The sequence below is a fragment of the Centruroides sculpturatus genome, unplaced genomic scaffold (assembly GCF_000671375.1).
Source record: "Centruroides sculpturatus isolate CEXI.00-Female unplaced genomic scaffold, Cexi_2.0 scaffold1044, whole genome shotgun sequence".
Lineage (NCBI taxonomy): Eukaryota > Metazoa > Arthropoda > Arachnida > Scorpiones > Buthidae > Centruroides > Centruroides sculpturatus.
Window position 1 is genome coordinate 47,246 of NW_019385231.1, and position 22,818 is coordinate 70,063.

General features: G+C 27.1%; 1 protein-coding gene across 3 annotated transcripts in view; it reads left to right on the plus strand.

Moving 5' to 3' along the window:
* Nucleotides 1-22,818, plus strand: part of LOC111636487 (tyrosine-protein kinase shark-like) — a 78,519-nt gene that overhangs the window by 43,431 nt on the left and 12,270 nt on the right. For all 3 annotated transcript variants that reach the window (XM_023381747.1, XM_023381749.1, XM_023381748.1), the window contains 6 exons: nucleotides 39-179; nucleotides 6,741-6,846; nucleotides 8,040-8,107; nucleotides 14,695-14,832; nucleotides 16,828-16,945; nucleotides 21,166-21,200. In XM_023381747.1, the coding sequence (XP_023237515.1) occupies nucleotides 39-179; nucleotides 6,741-6,846; nucleotides 8,040-8,107; nucleotides 14,695-14,832; nucleotides 16,828-16,945; nucleotides 21,166-21,200 (606 nt within the window). The remainder of the gene's footprint in view (nucleotides 1-38; nucleotides 180-6,740; nucleotides 6,847-8,039; nucleotides 8,108-14,694; nucleotides 14,833-16,827; nucleotides 16,946-21,165; nucleotides 21,201-22,818) is intronic.

The following is a 22,818-nucleotide window of genomic DNA, read 5'->3' on the forward strand; positions in this document are numbered from 1 at the left end:
ATTTATTTTCTTTTTTTGTATTATTAATTATTTTACAGTATGCTTGTCAATTATGTCTTCCTACAACTGTAAAAACATTATTAGAAGAAGGAAAAGCAAATGTGCAAGCCCGAGCCTCAACTAATGGTTGGGTTGCAATGCACGAAGTTGCAAGTAGAGGTTATCTTGATATTATGAAGGTACTTTTAACAAACTGTTTGAATATTGTTTTATATATATATAACATTATTTTATATGCAGGTGTCCCACATAAATTTTTAACCCTCTGAGGAGGAATGGTTTGCTGCATTTAAAAAGCTGGCTCAACATCTAAATTTTCTGTTGTTATTGTTGCCTCTTTAATAATGTTTTCAAATTTTTCTTTCAAGCAATAATGTTTAAAATTTTTTTTAGTGTTGTCTAAAATAGAGGTTTCCTAAAAAATATTTGTGATTATAGTTTGCATAATTTTACTTGCTAAATTAACTCAATTTAAAATATTATATCAGTTCTGTGCACATGCAAATTAAAAATTACTTATATTTTTAGCCACTGATTTCACTTCATGTTGAATAAAAAATTTAATATTGAAGTTTGGCATATTGTGAATAAATTATAATTATTTGAATCATATACAGTAATACCCCAAACTTATGCGATAAGTGAGATTGAGCGATAACTGCGTAAGTCAAATTCATGTAAGTCGGGGTATAATTTCGCATATAAATACATACAAATAATTTTTATTTGGGGCCGTAGACTAAAAACAATAATTTAGAAAAAAAAATGTTTAATAAAATCTTAGATAATACATATGTATAACAAATATTATTATACAATTTTTCACATTTACTTGATTATCACACCATAATTTTAACATTGTTTCCATCTCAGGGATAATACTATGACGTTTACGAATGATGCTTGAATTTAAAGATTGAGCATTTTTTACAGCTTCGAGAATTTTTTCTTTACCTTTTATAATTGTTCTGACCGTCAATTCCGATAGATCAAACTTCTTTGCCAATTCACAAATTTTCATTTTTGTATCAAAATCTTTAATAATGTTAAAATTACATTCTAAAGATAAAGTTTTTCTTTTCTTGTTTGATGCAGAAGAATCAGTTCTACTTCATTTAGATGACATAGTAGAGTCTCTCAAGTCTCCGTAGATATAACAAACAAACACAGAAATAAATAACACAAAATAAATTATAGCTATATGTCAATTCTGCGTGACATGTCCGAACATGTAAGCCGAACAATAGTGTGGGAGGAGTGAGTAATCAAGAGTCGTGTGGTGCTCAAACAAAAGACAAATCGTCGAGATTTGAAAATCGTGTAACTTCGGGTTCACGTAAGTCGAGGTATTACTGTATACAAAATTCCAAATTATTAATTAATAATAAAATAAATATAGTAGCATTTAACAGTATTTTTAAATTGGTTGAAATGAAAAATCTTAAATATCTCAAAACAAGAAAAATTGAATTTACAGCTTTTACAAAAAAAAAATTACTTGACAGGTTATTGACATATATTGATGTCTGGAATATTGACATATTTTCAAAACTGTTTAAATAAAATGGGAAAAATCCAATTCTAATACTTGGAACATACAATGAAAAAATGTGGGTGTCAAGAACTCTTATTTAATATCTTCTCTTGCCTTCATTCCATCAATCATATCAAAATGCACCTTTGGTCTGTCTTGATGCTCTAGATCCTCCTGTGTTTTCTATTGTCTGGTCATTTTGTTGCTTTTCCAACAGGTTTATTTCAAATGTAGGTCCTATTTAAGAGGATCTCTGCCATTGTATTCCAGTTAAATTGTATGGAGGTGAGGTGTCATCTTACATAAACAAACTGATAATCTATTGTTTTGTTTACTCCATAGCTCTTCCAACTAATATGTGAATGTCTTCATGTCAAATTTTATTTTTATATTAACATTTATATATTAATATAAAAATATTTATATCTTATATTAATATATAAATTATATTTTATAGAATTACATTTTGGAACAATGCTGCCTCAAGCATATTCTGGATTTTCTGATGCCTAGTATCAGCCCTGCTTGCTTCATCGTAACTCTAGACATAGGCATACAAATTAGGGTCTGGGGACAAATGCCTCCGACTGCAAGAACAAAAATAAATCAGATAAAGAAAGCAAAAAGGTTAAAAACTTATAAGTGATGGCAAATTAAAAATTGGAACTTGTGTTCTTTTTGTAAAATTTGTGTAAACTTTTTGGAAAATCCCCTTTCCTCTTCTGAACTAAATTATCTTCACATGCTTAAGATTATAGATAATTCTTATTGCTAGTGCAAATTGTTATTTTATCATTTGTCAATATTTGTATAAAGTATTCATTACATACATATGTGAAAATAGCAGGAAACTATCATATGTACAAAATGTTTAGAAAAATAATTAATAGTTCTGATTTTAATGGCTAATGATGTTATACCAAAAATTGATAGATATGAATATACAGTAAGTATCAGGTGGCATTGAAAATGCACAAGATAAAATTTACACACAAGACAGTTATTATTACATACATGCTCATCATTAGTATTATTTGAATAAGAACCAATCAGTAATTGTAATTAAGATAAGGTCACACTGAATAAGACATGGCCAGTTTGAGTTTAACATGGACATTTCAGGTCAAGTTTACAGATAGACAGGCAGACAACAGTGAGAATTTATAGGTCTAGTAGGTCTTATAGAAAATTTAATCTATATATATAACCCATTCAACAGGTGTCCGTCCTTCCTTCCATCCGTCCGTCCCGTAACCGTTTGATAACCGACACTAGAGGCGCCCCTATCATGTGTCATATTTCAAACATCCAAATTAACAATTTTAATTCTTATTTATGTCTGTATTTTTAGTGTATGGGTAGTAGTTTTTTAAGAATTGTCCCATATCTATATATATATAACCCATTCAACAGGTGTCCGTCCTTTCTTCCTTCCGTCCGTCCGTCCGTCCCATAACCGTTTGATAACCAACACTAGAGGCGCCCCTATCGTGTGTCATATTTCAAACATTCAAATTAAATTAACAATTTTAATTATTATTTAAATTAACAATATAAATTATTATTATTCATTTGGCCAATAAATTATTATTTGGTCAATATAACAATATAAATAATTCAGTATATTTGTAATAGGAATTTATTATTGTCACGGAATGCCTGTAATGTTCACTAGGGGGCGAATAACGAAAAACCGGATAGATTTGAACCGCTACGATAAAACGATAAGTGAAATAGTTAAGCTAATATTTTAATATAATAATAGAAACCTTTCATGGCACGACCAAAGAAATACGCCACTGTGGGGGAACGTAAAGCTGCCACTGCTGCGAGACAAAGGGAGAGACGTGCGCAGGAAACATTACAGAGAATAGCACAATCAACACGTGGAGGCTTGCAGAATGAAACTCATGAGCTCAGATCTGCAATGTTGCACAGGCAGGCAGAAGCAAAACGACACAGAAGACAAAATGTCACAACAAGGCAAATTGATTCCAAATAATTATACTTTTTTTACCAACAATGTTGTGTATACAGAAGTTTTATGATGGGATAAATGATGGAATACAGAACACAGCTAAAGAATATCTTCAGTCTGTAATACAGAAATACTATTTGCTGTGTATTGATCTGTTAACATTACTTTTTAACATGAACATTTGTATATATTTATACTTGATTTTTTAATCATATTAATTCTATTTATTTGAACAATTTTGAGTAAAGAATAGATTCACTTTTTCATGTACAAATACTGTTGGCTGTTTGTGTATTGATATTTTAAGTTTAGTTTCTAAGATGAAGAATTGTATACATTTATATATATTAACTGCATCAAACTTTTAAACATTAAGCGCACACAATTTTCATATATTAAGTGCATTAAACATGCCTCAGGAATTTGTAATGCTGCTGGAACGCCCACTAGGGGGCGTCCCGGGCTACTAGTATTTTATATTACACCAAACAATTACCATAATTAATGCAATAAATTTTTATCAAACTACAAATATAATACATATCAAAGAAATTTATTTATTTGATAGTTTTTAATGTAAAATAAAAATTTTATCATAGATAACTGAAAGATAATATGCAGTGAGAACTTCCATATTGATAACTTTAAGTAAGAAGTATCTTTTCAATGGATTTAATGATATTGACATTATTATTACTATTATTAGTAAATATATCTTTGCAAGATTATTGTTTTAAATAAAACAAAAATATATTTTATAAAAAAAATTACAGCTTAATTACTGTAATAACAATTTATTATATTTTATTTTTATATGTATTTATGTTTACAACATAATAATAATCAATAATTAAATAACATTTTAATTCTGATTGTTATTTCAAAAAGTGTTAGAATTGTTTCACTTAAAAACTTTGTAGTGCCTACTTAGTAACAATCATATAATATTTATACTATACTTCACAATATATTGGGAGTATATTGACACATTTTTGGTCAATACACTCCCAATATACAGGGGGGTTGCAAAAGTAGGTATACAGTTGAGAATCTGAGAAATACAAATGTTTGGTGTTTATTATTATTTTTTTTATTATCTTTTATTAGTTTATATTCCTTGTTTGTGATTTTAAATTGTATGTAAAAATAAATGTTTTTCGTTCTATTTTCTCCCTGTATGTTTTTTTCCATAACACATAATAACAATTGTATTATGTGCTGCACTCCCCTGTATTGTGAGTATATATTGGGTGATGCATTTTCATAAAATGAAATTAATTTTAAACAATTAACTCAAAAAATTTTTTATTTTTTTCCCCCTTCTCTTTTTCTGGACACTCATATACAGCTCAGAGCCTGTGTGTTTTGCACCTGTTGCATTCCCTTGTGACTGGTCCTGATAACAATGATAAAATTATTTTGCTCCTCACCCTCTTTTTAGAAGGACAGGGCTACTTTGAAATCTAAAAAGGAATCATAATTCTTTAATTATATGAATATATAACAAGTTTTGAGTACTTTCAAGCCTCCTGGCTCATCATTAGGTATGTTCATATATTTTGCAATGAGCATACATCAAATTTTGAATATTAAAAATTTTTTCAAATTTATGTTTATTCTGAAGTATCATGAATTCCAAATTCTCAAGCAGACAAACTTTGCAACTAGTGCACTAATGCTACCTTTTAGGCTGAGCATATTGTAAATAATAAGATCATTTTTTAAAAAAGCAAAATATTTTTTCTAGTACTAATAGTACCTCTCATTTGATAAGCCAAGAAACAAGAAGGATGGAAGAAAAGTGAATGAGAGGCCAGGAGTTTATATGGTTCTGATGGAGGAGAGAGGAGAAAAAAACATTTTTTGAAAGAAGAAGATTAGGATCACATTGAGGTATTTCATAGAAGACTATAAAAGAGGTAACAACTGCACTAGTTGTCTTCGTAAATGCATAACTAGTGTTAAGGAAAAAGATTAATATTAAATGGAAGGATATGAAGTTAATAAAAGAAGACAAGAACAACTTATGAATGCAAATTCATAAGTTGGAAGAAGGATTTTGACTATGTTGACTATGGATTTGGAAGAAGGATTTTGACTATGTGGTTATAATGGAAAGACATTGCCAACGACATGGAAGAGAGTTATAGAAAAATAATTTTTAGTTTATTTTTTTTAGTGTTATTAGCTGGTTATTGAAATAATAATAAATTTAAAAAATAGCAATAGTAAAATTTTACATTAATTAGGCATTTAATAATGTATTATTAATAGTATTTGGAAAATTTACTTTTATAAAAAATAGATCATTATTTATGAATGATTTAATCAGTTGGCTCTAATTGCAAAGTTTATCTGTATGAGAATTTGGAGTTCATAACAGATTTTAGAATAGATTTAAGTTTAAAAGCTGTGTGTTCTAAATTTTATGTTTTTGTATCTTGTGGGAGTAGTTACCTATGATGATGATCCAGGAAGCTCAAAAGTAATCAGGACTTGTTATATGTTAATAGTGTTAATTTATTTTATGTTATTTCTTTAATAAAACAGGTTTTGATTACTTTTAAGAAGTTATAAGAATTATAATTTTGCTAAATAAATAAATTGTTGTTTTATTATTACCTTCCTTAATTCAAAATGGATTATGAAGGTAAGAAACAACAACTTGAAAATACTTAATAAATCAAAGTTTAAAGCTTATTGAGACAAACTATTGTTTTTCAAAAATAATTACTATGAAACAATTTTTCAAGCAGATGTTTAATGGTATGAACAGTAAATATAAAACAAGAATAATGCATTACATATTTGGCATATAAGTTTATTACTCTTATGAAGATGAAAGTATTATTTAACATTCAATAGATGATTAGTGATAGTTTTCTAGTTGGGGAGTGTTTTAATTTTAAAGATAAAAAGTTATAAAACTACAGTTTAACTGTTTTTACTTGGTCTGTTTTTATCATATTAAATCTAGTTTTCAAATAACATTTTCAAAAAATTGTATAAGCTTGGAATTATGTAAGAAAATGGGTACATATTTGGTAATATTTTGTGTATTGTTCATTGTAATTTAAAAGAAAATATAGCAAAAAGTCAATTTTGCTCTTTTAATTAGTTTTTATAAAAAGTGTCATCATATTTATTAATTTTATTTACATTATAAATAAATATTAAATATAAATAAAAGTAATATTTATTTTAAATATTATTTAAAAATTTTTTCAGATACTATTAACATATCATGCTCCTTGTCATCCTCGTTCAGATGCTGATGAAACACCATATGATCTTGCTGAAAGAAATGGTCATATTAATTGTACTGATTATTTAGGTATTTAAATTAACATTTCTTTTCTTGATTTTATTCAAAATATTAAATTATCAAAACTTAAATAATATATGCATGATGATGATAAATTTGTGGTGCCTACTTTTTAATAATAATAGCATATAACAACATAGGATTTTAACATGATTTGATCACTTAAGACTCCATAATAATATTGAATAATAAAACTTCGTTTTATTTGGTTTTTTAAATTAAATATTGATTGATTTACAGGTTGAAAAAATAGTTGTTCATTCATTGGTAATGGTAGGAAATAAAAACTTTTTATTGATAAGCAATCTGCTATTAATATACCAATTTTAAAGTATTTAGTAACGTTATCAATAACTAAAAACACTTACTTTGAAATTTTTTTATTACTTTTGTTTTACATTTAGTTTAAAATTTAGAATATTTGCAAGTCAGTAAGTTATGGAACATTTTAAAATGCCATTGCCATAGAAGTTTAGATCAGTGTTTTTCAACCTGTGGTTCGCGACTCCCAGGGGGGTTGCAAAGTTTTACACGGGGGTCGCGTGTAAAAGAAAAAGATAAGTGTTTGTAGGTCCTACACTACAATAAAAAAAAACTACAATTTCAGTGAGAAGGCTGTGCCTGTTTACTTTACAGTACAATTGGTTTTTTGATCAATATCTAGGTCTGAACAGAAAGAAAATTAAATACGTAGTTTTCAAAATCACTGATATAGTTTTAATATGGCCCTGGGGGGTCTCCAGAATTTTTTAACTTGTAAAGGGGTCACGTATTCAATAAGGTTGAAAAACACTGGTTTAGATTATCTAGAATTGTATAAAGCTAATTTAAAAGTTGAATTTGTATAAGTTTTAATATATAATATGTAAAACCTAATTTTTGTCACGTAAATTTATGATTATCAAGAAAATTCATCGTTTTCAATTGTAAATCAAGGTTGTGTCAATGAATATATTAAGATTAATATATAAGCTGGTGAAATTTGATACTTCTACTGTAAAACTATTTAAAAAAAATGCTGTCTTTAGTAATTTTCAAGTATAGTTATGTAATATGTCATTATATAAAATTATACATACTATAAAATTTGTAAGATAAAGTTTATGAAATTTCTTTGATTAAAAATATTTTCTAAAATATTTTAATTTTCTAAAATATAAATAAATTTCATATTTTAATTTAAAAAATCTTATTTTTATTAGATAATTATTTTCCTGTAATACCAAAAACTTCAAGATCTGAATGGTTTCACGAGGGATTAGATAGAGAAGTATGATTTCTTAAAATTAATATTGCAATATTGTAATTAATGAAATTTTTAATGAAAATATACTTATAAAATATAATTTCATTATATTTTTAAGTATGTTTTTGCATTCTGCCTAAAATATTGCTATAAAATATTTAAGTTAAGTAACTGCTAATGTACTGTATATAAATATCATTCACAAAACCAAAAATTTAGCTTGTAGATCAAAATGATGATTTATGAACTGGAACATTTTTCTTTTTATATTTTAAACTAGCTGGGATACCTGGCTTCGCTCAGGGAGTTGATATGAGATTGTGTGGTAGTTGGAATAAAAGGATAAACTTTAAAATATAAGAGGTAAAAAAATTTTATTGAAAACATATTCTAACTATTTACAATACTTGTTTATAAACAACATTTTGCTCAAAAACTTTTACAAATAGGCGAAGGCACATATCCCACTGACCAGACAACCGACCTCATTGAACTCAACAGTGATTTTTGCAACATAGCCACTACTGAAAACGAACTCATCGACCAAATTTATCCAAACATTGTTCACAACTATACCAATCCGTAGTGGCTATTTCAAGGGGCAATTTTGGCAACTAAAAATAATATTGTCGACGACGATATCAACTTTAATATTCAAAAGAAAATTCAGAACTGGCAAGAGCTCCTCCTTTTTTAAGTTTGGGCATTGTATAAAATATAAATCAAATCAACTTTTTATTAACAAATACACTAAGTACACTTTACACAGTTTTCACACTTTATTTTCGATTTATATTCAGTCACTGTATCACTTTGACTACTCATACTTCACTGTTTGTTTTTATTCACTCACTGCACTACTTTGTAATTTTCACTTCTTTTTTGGTTCTTCCCTTCGTCACTGATAAGAAACTGACGTTCGAACCCATGACAGATCTTCCTTTATACACCCCCACCAATGGGTAGTCCCACCCATACAAAAAAGGCTTCGAATGGTCCACAATGTTCCGGAACATTCCACAACATTCTATAGTGTTCTGGAATGTTCCACAATGATCTGAGATGTTCCCGAACATTCCAGAACATCCAGAACATTCTGGAATGTTGTGGAATGCTCTCAAATACTCTCTAATGTTCTGGACTGTTCTAGAAATTTCTAGAGGGCAAAACTTCCAGCCCTTACATCTTCAACAGCATGCCCTTCAGGTAAAAACAGGAGCCTTTTTCATGGATGGGGATAGAGGGCTACCACACCATATAACTCTCTTGATCGTACCAGGACTCGTTTTTGAGTTTTAGCAGCATGCACATTGTACACTTACCTTTATAATATATATTGATTATAACATTTCATTCTCCTGCTCTGTTTCTATATTTGTTCTTTTAACCTGTAGTGGTTGCTCAAGACAATTAAAAACATTTGTTTTCCTTCAACTTTTTGATCTACAAGCTGGATTTTTGATTTTTTTAATGATATTTATACTTTTCATTCAGTGTACGGTATGTTTATTACTTAATAATGTATGTGTAATCATAATGAAAATTAAGTGTAAAAAGAATAGATTCATATGGCAGTTAACATATATACTTTAAATTATGATTTAATTATAGTTTACTATCATTTTCACTAAGAAAATCAGAATAAAACATGATATTAACTACTGTCATACTGATCTGGCAGTAGAATGTTAATAGTTCTAGTTTGCCAGATCATGCATTCAAATCTTGCTTATGGCTTTGATGTTTGTTATAGTCATATTTTAATACAAATATAAACATGTTTAACCTGTTCATTTTAAATTTAATGCCAAATGATTGCTGGATTGTATCAGGCTATATTACTGCTACTATTAATAATTAAAAGATAATTACATTTAATTATTAATAATAGTATTAATATAGCCTGATATAATCTGGCAGTCATTTGATATTAATCATGTTTTAATGGGGCTTGTTGTTTGAGATGGCATTACATTAAAAAAAATAATAATAAAATAAATCTCTCAAATAAGGTACTATGAAAATTCTGTTTCAATTGATGCTTTTGTCAAAGTTTACAAATGGAAATAGTTAAACTAGCCTTTTTATTCTCCTTTTTTTCAATCCTTAATAAAATAAATGTTTTATTTACATATCTTTGCACAAATTTGTTTAATTATATTTTACAGAAACATTTGCAAAGGTTAAAGAATTTCTTTGAAATAATTGAAGAAAGTAATTCTTAGTAGAGAAGTATTTAACAAAACAATATAAAGTGATATCTTTCAAGAGGAAGTAATTCTATTTCAATGACACATTGAAAGTAGATGGGAATAACATTAATAATCTTTTTAAATTATTTCAAAATATTTATGCATTATTAGGTTTTATGTCACTAAATTACTGGTATTTTGGTAAAGATATGCTGTAAATAATGATGACACAATGGCTGATTTTACCATTAGTTGTTCACCATTATTTAGATCATATGTTCTTAATAATTAAATTGTTTTATTAATATACTATTGTGGCTACACGCCTGTTTTTCTTTTATTAATATTGTTATTATTATTATTAGTCCGTATAGTTTTANGGGGATAGAGGGCTACCACACCATATAACTCTCTTGATCGTACCAGGACTCGTTTTTGAGTTTTAGCAGCATGCACATTGTACACTTACCTTTATAATATATATTGATTATAACATTTCATTCTCCTGCTCTGTTTCTATATTTGTTCTTTTAACCTGTAGTGGTTGCTCAAGACAATTAAAAACATTTGTTTTCCTTCAACTTTTTGATCTACAAGCTGGATTTTTGATTTTTTTAATGATATTTATACTTTTCATTCAGTGTACGGTATGTTTATTACTTAATAATGTATGTGTAATCATAATGAAAATTAAGTGTAAAAAGAATAGATTCATATGGCAGTTAACATATATACTTTAAATTATGATTTAATTATAGTTTACTATCATTTTCACTAAGAAAATCAGAATAAAACATTATATTAACTACTGTCATACTGATCTGGCAGTAGAATGTTAATAGTTCTAGTTTGCCAGATCATGCATTCAAATCTTGCTTATGGCTTTGATGTTTGTTATAGTCATATTTTAATACAAATATAAACATGTTTAACCTGTTCATTTTAAATTTAATGCCAAATGATTGCTGGATTGTATCAGGCTATATTACTGCTACTATTAATAATTAAAAGATAATTACATTTAATTATTAATAATAGTATTAATATAGCCTGATATAATCTGGCAGTCATTTGATATTAATCATGTTTTAATGGGGCTTGTTGTTTGAGATGGCATTACATTAAAAAAAATAATAATAAAATAAATCTCTCAAATAAGGTACTATGAAAATTCCGTTTCAATTGATGCTTTTGTCAAAGTTTACAAATGGAAATAGTTAAACTAGCCTTTTTATTCTCCTTTTTTTCAATCCTTAATAAAATAAATGTTTTATTTACATATCTTTGCACAAATTTGTTTAATTATATTTTACAGAAACATTTGCAAAGGTTAAAGAATTTCTTTGAAATAATTGAAGAAAGTAATTCTTAGTAGAGAAGTATTTAACAAAACAATATAAAGTGATATCTTTCAAGAGGAAGTAATTCTATTTCAATGACACATTGAAAGTAGATGGGAATAACATTAATAATCTTTTTAAATTATTTCAAAATATTTATGCATTATTAGGTTTTATGTCACTAAATTACTGGTATTTTGGTAAAGATATGCTGTAAATAATGATGACACAATGGCTGATTTTACCATTAGTTGTTCACCATTATTTAGATCATATGTTCTTAATAATTAAATTGTTTTATTAATATACTATTGTGGCTACACGCCTGTTTTTCTTTTATTAATATTGTTATTATTATTATTAGTCCGTATAGTTTTAGTTTAATTTAAACTCTAGAACTTTCCTTCCTTCCGATTTCTTTGTTCCTTTGTCTCGGATTTCCAAGAATTCGCCTCACCCCTGACCCATCAGGGGGTAGCCTTAGACAAAAGACGAAAACGGGTCTGCGAGCGAGGAAAACAAAGGGTTTTTAGGCACTCTTAGGCCGGACTCGGAGAGAGAGAGACGTGTGGCAGAAGGCTCTGGAACAAAAGGTCGGAGGAGCGCTGCAGAAAGAGGCCGTAAGAAGCGCATTGATAGAAGAATTTAGTCGACGATTATAAGACAACGCCGAAACGGACCGAAACGGTTCTAAAAGGAAGAACAGCCGAGACGAGGAACTGTAGAGAACTACCAGGAAATTCGGGTACCCTCTGTCCTTTAATTCATCTTATTTCCCCTTTCTATCTTTTCTATCTCCTAGTTTATTTTAGTTTTAAGTTAGTTTAAGTTTCCGCGCGCAACTACTTTTGTCAAGAGATAGTTATCGGAAAAGTAACTACCAGTATATTGGTATATCCGGTCGCTCGGGATTTTGGAACGTTTGTAAGTAACAGCGGGAATCCGAACTCATTTTGTAAATATATTAATGTTAGCGCGAAATTAAACTTGTTTCATTGGAAAAACGTGTCTGTGTTTTCCTGTCCGCGCTATACATCTTCACATTGGCGTCCGCGACAGGATTCCCGTCTTGTTAGCCTAACTCGGTGCATAACGGTATTAATATCGACTGTTAATTGTAAGATGGAGGATAAAGGTACTCCAGATATGAGTTCTATGGCGGGAGGCCATGTTGTGAATTACCCACTCGTGGTTACTGGGTTTTTAGGGATGATCCCCTCCTTCTCGAATTCACCTAACGATACGGTAAACATAAAGCAATTTTTTATGACCANGTATTTTCACAGAATGACCAGCATGCTGGTCTATCCCAAGGGAATGCCTGCATGCCAGTTTTAGTGAGGTTATACATCCCTGTCTAGAGGGTGCATTATAAAAAAACGGACAAATTTTTATTCTAAAACTGCAAAACCGTCAGCTTTATTAAAAACTATGAGTATGTGTAATTTCTTCATTTTATCTTCTTTTTAACGACTTAAAATAAGTAAGGAATTCCCAAAGTGTTTTTTTTTTGTGTGTATTTAATTCTTGTTTGATTAAAAAATGTAAAAATAAGCATATTAAATTTAAGAAACTCTTGTAAATTTTCTGGGCTTACACCTATTAAGATCAGCTTTCTGTGAAATTTTAAAGGAAGGTGTTACTTTTAAGGTCAGGGTAGATGGATAGTGTAGCCCACACTAACTGCTGCTGCTGATAATAAGTCGTTAATTGTTTTATTGTCTTATAAACAAAACTCTCTTGTGATTTTAAGTCAGTCAAATTACAATGTTATTTTTTATTGTACTTGAAAGAATGTTTTCTTTCACATCTAATAAACAACTATAGTAGTTTTGTTAGATCTGATTAATTGTATATTTTAGTATAGTTTATTTATTAACCCTTGGGTTACCAGCATGCTGGTTTCCCATTTATAAGCAGCATGCTGGTCATTCCACAATTGGCTAAAAACCTTCCTCATTATTCTAATTTTTTCATAACATTTTTACAGACTATATATTTATCAACATATATATATATATATATAATTAAGTACTTTACCTCAAATATCTTCTTTTGTGATTTATGCTGCTAGATTATACAGTAACTAAATATGATATCCATATTTCTCTGCCTTTCAAAATAGATATCTATTGATAGAATTATATTTATATAATTAAAAAACAATTATAAACTACAATGTAATATTATTTAATTAAATATATTTTTGTCTTTTCTGAATCTATTAGTAAACATAATACAATAATAATGCATTAAAACAAATTTTTGTTTTCTTAAATATATGAAATATATTTGGGTTATTGATTAATAATTGTAACTGAATGGTGGCTGAATGGTATAACAGTAAAACAGTTCTCATGCATCTCTGATAATTATGATAAATGATTTTAAGAATAATTAAATATTTAAATCTTTTAAGTAATATTGATTTGTATTTTTATCAGAAAGCTAAACCTGTTTTACTAATCTTTAGATTTTAAAATCAAATTTCTTCTTTTTTTACATCAGCCAATTAAAATAATTAACTAGATATATTTGCATTATTAAATGTGTTAAAAGTACAGTAATCTGCTCATATTATTTTTGTAATAATGTATAAGTTAATTATTTTATAAATTGTAATTTTAATTATTATCCACTATTTATTAGCTCAAATTTAAGATTTCTATAACAATTTGCAAATTGTTATAGAAATCTAAGTTATTGACTTTTATAAACTTTTCTTGGTTGTTTTTTACATTATAATTGTTGTACATGTGATTTGAACTTAAAATGATATAATCTGATATATGCAATATTTCTGATGTATTTGTTAAAATATGAATTGAAATCTATATGCAGTTTTTTTTTATAATAATGAATTATATTTATAAATTTAACATTTTAAATTTTTGTAAAATCACAAGTGAACTGAAATTTCAACATTAAGGAATAATCAATGTTTAATTATATATACTACTAGTTTTTGTTTATTCAAATAGCAAATATACTGTATAAAATTTAACTAACGTAGATATCTTTACTTTTTTTAACTCTTCTGCTTAATTTTATTTGAAATTAAATTTTTTTTTAATTTTAGAAAGCTACAAAACTATTACAAAAGGCTGGAATGCAAGATGGACTCTTTTTAGTAAGAAAAAGCACAAGAAAAATTGGCGTTCATGTACTGTCAATGGTTTTCAATTCTCATATATACAATTTTGAGATTAACAAAAAGGTATTTATTTTACAAATTATATTTAAATTCTAGCAGAAGAGGACTTTAAAATTATTTATATTGTAAATAATTACTTTTACCTTTACTTTTTTTAACTCTTCTGCTTAATTTTATTTGAAATTAAATTTTTTTTTAATTTTAGAAAGCTACAAAACTATTACAAAAGGCTGGAATGCAAGATGGACTCTTTTTAGTAAGAAAAAGCACAAGAAAAATTGGCGTTCATGTACTGTCAATGGTTTTCAATTCTCATATATACAATTTTGAGATTAACAAAAAGGTATTTATTTTACAAATTATATTTAAATTCTAGCAGAAGAGGACTTTAAAATTATTTATATTGTAAATAATTACTTTTACCTTCTGCTTTATTAATACAAAAAAATAACTTAATATCAAAATACTGTCTTAATTTTATGGGCATTTTAATACATAATTTGCTTATTGAAAATTATTACTAATGCAAATATATAAATTTGCATTAAAAATTATTTTATGAAAATTGTATAAAACTTAATAATTAAAATATGTTTTTAATTGTAAAGAGTTTTAAATTAATTTTATTATGTAACATGTTTTACAGCAAATGTCAATTCACTTTGCAAAAGACAGTACTTTGTTTTATTATAAATAGTCCTATTCTTAATTTTAAAATAAATTCAAAATTTATCAAATAAATCTTCTTTTTGTAACATCTTAGATTTGGATGTTAATTTTTTCACAAAATGGAAAAATAAAAATTGAATTCTTTATAAAAAATTTTAGTAATTATGATTCATAACAGAATTGTTTTAAATAATCTGTATTTTTTTTTTTGAGTTCTTTTCNTTAAATACAGTATTAAAATATTAAGAAATTATGTTCAAATCTTAGCTAGCCATCATATTGTTTTTCCTCTGGCTGGATTTCAAGATATTAAAAGATATCGTTATTGGGATTCTGTTTCTAAAGGACTTGATCTTAAAGGAATGAAAGAAGATTTACAAGTATATATAATTTTCTAAAATTAATTCAAAATCTAGACTGATAATGTTTTTATTTCTAGACATTAACCATGTTTGATTCTTATGAACAGAATAAAAATGTCATGATATAGTTAATTGATTGTCAAATGTCAAACTATGTGACAATATCAGAAAAATCTGCTTTGAAAAATTGTAGTTATTTGGGACAGACATTCAATTGTTATAAAAGACAGTGTTGTAAACAATCATCACATTGACACTACAAAATGATCCCTGCAAAAAGTTGAACATCAGGGAAACTTTCATTATCTTAACTAGGTTAAATACAAGAATATTTGATCAAGTACAGTACTTTCCAAATTAATTCATTGATTAGTATAACAATTAAGATATTAGATGTTTGTGTGATGTTTAATATAATATATGGTAGAAGGAAATGATTTTATAGATCAGATAGCAACTGGAAATGAGATAAAGTAATAGTAATATAAATATCAGATTAATTTAATAATTAGGAAGTTCATAAAAATATAAGATTACATTTATACTATTTCCTAATAAAAATTGGCAAAAAGTTTTGTGTGTGTGTGTGGAAATGGTTCAATATAAATTTTGAAGAGCCAACAGAAAAAAACAGATTCAGGAATTTGATCAAAATTGTCATTTTGTTGCACAATGTGCACTATGAACATTTCAATAAATAAAAAAGGTTTCACCATCCATCCTATTATCTAAATTTGTTTATAAAGTTTTATTTTTAATTTCAAAACAAATTGAGTTTCTTGATTTTATATGAATGATGATAATTTATAAATCCTTTATATATTAATGGAAATTATGTTTTATAAATCATTGATTTTGTATGAACATACTAGAAATATCTATAAATTAAATTTTTATTTATTTTTATTTTTTCATTTGTTTCATCATTATAATTTGTTTTTCTTGTTTATTTTCAAATTGTAAATATAACAAAATCCTGTCTGCCTGTACATTTTTATTTTTTTTTATTTTCCTTATTTATGTTTAGGAAAAATTTTATTTCATAGATGATGGTCCTTATTTTGAAAGTTTAGAACATGTTTTGGATTATTATAGCAAATTAGCTGATGGTCTTCCTACTCAATTATCCATTCCTCTAAAATCAGGTAACACATGAAAATATAATTTCAGTTTGTTATTATTATTGTATTTATTGCTATATTGCATTCAAAAATTATTTTTCAGAAGTTTAATCAAAGTTCAATGTGCAATAACATTAAATCTGTTTTTTATGATTAATTTGGAGATAACAAAAGGAATTATATTATCTACATATTTAATGTTCTAAAGGAAGTTGATGTTTTTTTAGAATAAATAAATAATTATTTTTTATGATATGATTATTTTTAAACTAATGAATTCTATTTTACCTACATAAATTATTTAAAAAGAAATTAAATAAATTCTAATAAAGTAAGAAATTAGACTTAAGCAAAAAATCAAAATACANTTACATATTCTGTTAATTTCAAGTTTTATTTATATATTTTTATCACAGTTGTTGTGTTTCTTAAGCTTGTATTTCATTCTCTGCTGCAACACTGATGAAATAAGATGATTTGTAATAGTATTATAATTTTAATTAGAAGAAAATAATTATTATAATATGTACATTATATATGTATATTACAATTATGAATTTTCAGTTTATAATAAAATAGAATTACAAATACTGAATCAACTTTTTCTTTTATCTCATATAGATTCAATCCATACAAAAAAAGTTTAAATAATCCACAACACTAAACAGTTTGTTTAAAAGTTAAACAATGCTTAATTAACATATTTTCACTCATACACTTAAAAGTCCTTTCACTCATATAAGCTTGGGCTTCTTCAATTGATGTTGTTCTAAAATAAATCAGATTCAAATGCTTGAGTTTGATGGTTTAAATATTAATAACATAAAAAGTGTAAGACTTGATGCTTTAGCTGTAACTATTTAAACTATTTTGAACCTAAGCATTTGAATGTCAAATGTTGATATGAATCAACATAGTATCAAACATTGGTAGACTGATGCCAGCATTTTCCACTTTGTATAATGGAAAGAAGAATTAAGAAATTTTGAAGAAAACAATTTAAAAAAAAGTAGAATTAGTGAAATGAATCATGTATTGGAAATTTTGACAGATATGCTTGAAACTATAGATTGCATAATTGATGCAATGCTACCTGACTAGCTTGCAAGAGTACATTGAGGCCAGGTACTTTCTTAGATTTCTCTAAATTAATTAACTATTAATTTATAATTATTAAATTAGCATAAGATGATGCGAAATGCTTTTAGTACCAAATTATAATAATTAATCATTGCATAAAATAGTTATATAAATGTGGCTATTTCTGATTTTGTTCTTATTATGCAGATGAAAGTGTTGTTGCTATAAATGAATGATTATTAGATCAATTGATGATTATTTTAAACAATAATAGCCATGCATTATTGATTCAGATATTATCACTATGATATTGCATGCAAGTAAGCAGTACATAATGCATGATGCATAAACTTTAATAAACAATCATATTCAATATGAAATGATGATAAACTTCCATAATTGGACAATTTGCTATATAGTAGTGAACATTTAATAGCATGTAGGACTTATCATATATTCATAACTAAATTTGGAAATTGAGGTGCAAATATTTTTTAAAGTGCTAAAAGAGTGATGGATTTTTGTGAAAAATACTCCTAAAAACATGTAAAAGCAAAATTATCATTTTATTGCTCCTAAAAGAATACATAGAGCATTTAAAACTTGAGAAAATGATAGAAAATTCAAATCAGTTCTGATTTGACTTTTCTATTACTTTACTATTATTAACAGAATCTGATTTATTAGTTTTTCCTAGTTTACAAATAGAAAAGCATTGTACTTGCAAACACTGCTGTTCTACACTCTCCTTGGTCATCCACAGATGTCACAAGGAAAGTAAATCTTTGAACTGTGAAAACAATTTCCCAACATTAACAGATATGAGAAGAGTATATTTGGTTTTCACTAAAAATGCCAGGATATGTGACTGAAAAGACAGAGATTATATTTTGAATATCCAAATTTTTGCTCAGAATCTTCCAGTTTCTCTAAACCAATCAATCCAACTGGTTTTTGGCATGTTTAAAAATATGGCGCTGTTTCTAAGTAGATAGACTGCTTTCCTCTAGCCTATAAACTGAGCTGCACAGGAACTTTTGTGAATGAACAATGTAGCATTCCTTTAACACAGCTTCTTGTTTCAACAGACTTTTGAGTTTCATTGCAGTAGCCAAAAACTTTTCATCCAGTTTATTAAGGAATGCTCCCATGGATGGGAAATTTTCAGCATGAAAACAAGTTGCTTGAATTTGTGTGCCCCACTTGGTAATTACAGCATGTTTTGGAAATAGCAAGCCAGTTATCCTTTATACAGATGTACATTTGCAGAACATTTAATCAAAGCCTTTTTCATTTCTGAAAGGAAATTGTGGACAGAAGAAAATTCTTCCCTAATTGCTTCACATATCCTGTTAAGACAATGTGCAAGACAAGTGGTATATCTCAGAATTAGATACATTAGCTTTATATCTGAGCATGCACTTACCATTATGTATGATGCCTGGTCTGTTACAAGTCATCAAACTTTTACATACTGAACAACAGAGTTCCACAGTTTTGGCATATACATCATTGAAAACCTGCATAACAGTTGTGGAAATTGTTGTTGTTGTTGTTTTTTTTTTTTATAAACTGTTAACAGTATAGGTTGTACTGGCTCCCTTGTTAATAGATTGACAAGAACGTTCAACATGTATTTTCCAAATAATGCAAACATTGTCCACATATCTTTTGTAAAATGTAATTTCCATTCTGGATATTGTATTTTACAAAAGATATGTGAATGATGATTGCATTACTTGGAAAAACAGCAGAGAATTTGTGAGTTTGTAGAGATAGTTTAGCATGTACTTTTTTAGCAAATCTGTTGTTTTATCCAAAATAAAAAAACTGGGTTGTTTCTTATAATTTTTTTCTAAAGTTGTTTCATATACAGGCTGCACATAGCTTTTCCTTAGCATGTTTTGGTCAGGGATTAAGTGTTTAGTATAGTTTCTAGAAAGTTTTTGAATGCTGGATGATTTATCATAATTAAGAGCAATCCATGTATTAAAGCTATAGCTAGTTCACTTGAAAATTTATTCTTTTTTCTTGCATTGTTCTTTGTAGAATTTAATGATGCCAAAATAAAACTGTTCTTTTTTTCCTGTTGGAAATATGTTTTGTAAATTTAATGAAAACCATGAAGAGAGATGTTTTTCGTTCAATTTATGGTAACAACACAGTTTGTATCTCAGAATACTATCATTGGTTATAATTCCTTTATCTTTAAAACTATTTACTAATGTCTTCAGGTTTGGGTTTGTGGTATCTTTGGCATTTTTTAAACCATTAAATTGTCATGTCACTATTACATTGTTTCTCACCTTCATGAACATTGGAATTGTGAATTGTCTTTATTATTTTACATCAGAGGAAGATACTTAAATATGAAAAAACTTATTAATTACAAATTTAATTTCAGATTTTTAAATAGAAGTAGAAAAATACACAAAATACCTTATTTAAGTACAAAAGGGAAACTGATACCCCTCCAAATAATTGTACACTTAATAAAGAACCATCTTATGATACTTTGAAACAAGTCTCTTTTGTAAGTGACAAAAAAGGGGAGTAACAAAAAGATGCACCTCATCTTCCTAAATTTAATGATAAGAAATAAGTTCATGATAAGTTCATGAAAATCTATTAATGATTATTTAAAAAATCATTGAGTGTTTAAAATATATATAGTAATTTTTAATGTTTATCTGCCTAAGCAGATAGTCATCAGATCCAAGTATATCTGCTAAATCCAGGTTCTGCTTATATTTTTTAGCAATTTTTAATTTAACAAATTTTAATTTAATTTAACAAATTTATAGCTTTTCAATAGTAAATTGTTTTTAAAATTTAAAAGTAAGTTGAAGATAACAAAATTGTTGATACAGAATGTATAATTTAAAATTTAAAATTGTGAAGAAATAAAATAAAAACTAAAACATAATATAAAGCATAACAATCAAAAAATTAATCAGACACTTGACTAGTACTAGATCTCAAATGTTTTTGGAATGCAGAAGAGCTAAGATTTATATATATGTATATATAATGTGTGGATTTTTATGTAATACTGTTTAGTTCTGTTACATTATATAAACATACAATTTAAGTGAAAATACTTGTATTTTATGCATGTATAAATTTAAATATGTATAAATAAATTTTTTTAAATTTTATTATAGAAATTCCAAATTATCCTGAAGAAATTGATAATATAGTAAGTATCAACTTATATTTAATAATGATTGTTATGATAACAATTTAATTATGATACTATATTGGGTTTAGTTATTTTAATCTTATTTTGAATATGAGAGTTTAAAAAATTTAACTTAGATTTTAATAATTTTAATGTTTCTTATTAGTTCTGTTAAATTGAGTTATGTAAAGTTTGTTGTTTTAATATTAATTATGATTAACCTACGTAAAGTCAATATTAGGATGTAAATAATCACATGTTAGTTGTTTTGAATATTTGCTAGTTATAAACTTTTTGTTATCAAGTTTCAACTGTATAATGTGTTTTAAAAAATGTTAGTTGAGTCAGAAAGTCATTGTGTATTAATGTTTCTTAAGATTCAACTATTTCATCTACAGTTACAGAAATTTTTAAAATGAAGAACACAGCCAAAATTTGAATGAGGAATGCAAATGCACGCCTCAAAATTATAATTAGTATTCAAATATGCAGAATATATGATTTAAATTTAAAATGGTGACAAAAATGAAAACTAAACTTACCAGTAAAAGAAAATAGACATTTGACTGGTACTAGAGCTCAAGTTCTTTTGCAATACAGAACATGTGTGATTGTAACTAATTCAGATAAGCTGATAAAGAAGAGACTCAAAACCAGAGAATTGGACCTATATGTCTGGGTTTTGTGATAATTGCACCTGTAATAATATTTGCACCTGTAATAATGTTTGCACCTGTAAAGAAAATAATTTATAAAATACTATACAGTGGTTGATCAGTTAATGAACATAATCCATTCCAAGACTTTGTTTGCTATTCGAATTGTTCGTTAACTGATTATTGATTTACCGTAGGTTTCTATGGGAATTTGATTAATTCATTCTGGAGACCCCCAAAAATAAAAAATATATACTTTCTTACTATGTTTATTTATTTGTAATAATAAAAATACATACATACACAGTCTTGCGTTTTTATTAGTCATGTTTTTTCCATTTGAAAGGATTAAAGAATTTGTCTAATGTCGATTGCTTTTCTCTCTTCTTCAGGATTTTTCGTAAGTAGTTAATAGCATTGCAATTGTAGAAATCCCCAAGCTTCAACCTGGTTTGGATGCCATTCTAAGACTGTTGTTCTGACATCCTCTCACTTCTTCAAAGGATCTTTAATAACAGATATTGGCATTAATCCTCTTTTTCAGAAGAAAACATATCTTGCCAAGTTTCTTGGTGTTATTCATTCAAGAGTTCTTGGTGTTCTTCTGTCGTCAGATCTGTTTCAGGTTCTATCATGAGCTCTTCAATGTTCTTTATTTCTCAGATGTCATTTTTGTTACTCTTTAGCAGCTTGAGTCTTCTTTATTATTCTGTATCTTTTTTATATAAGCTTGAACTGCAGCCTACTGTAGACCTGTTCAAGCCATATTTCCCAGCAACATCAGACATCTGCTTATTCTCTACCTTTGCTATTATACTCTCAACTTTCGAAAATAAAAACCAACGCAAAACTTAACGAGTGCCCGCCCGACAGTCTCATGAATACTATAAAAGAATTGTTTCTGTCAGGAAAATAAAAGGCTGGAATTACAAGGAAGAGTTTCAAAGTTTGGAGGAATACTATCCGATCAGTATATACTG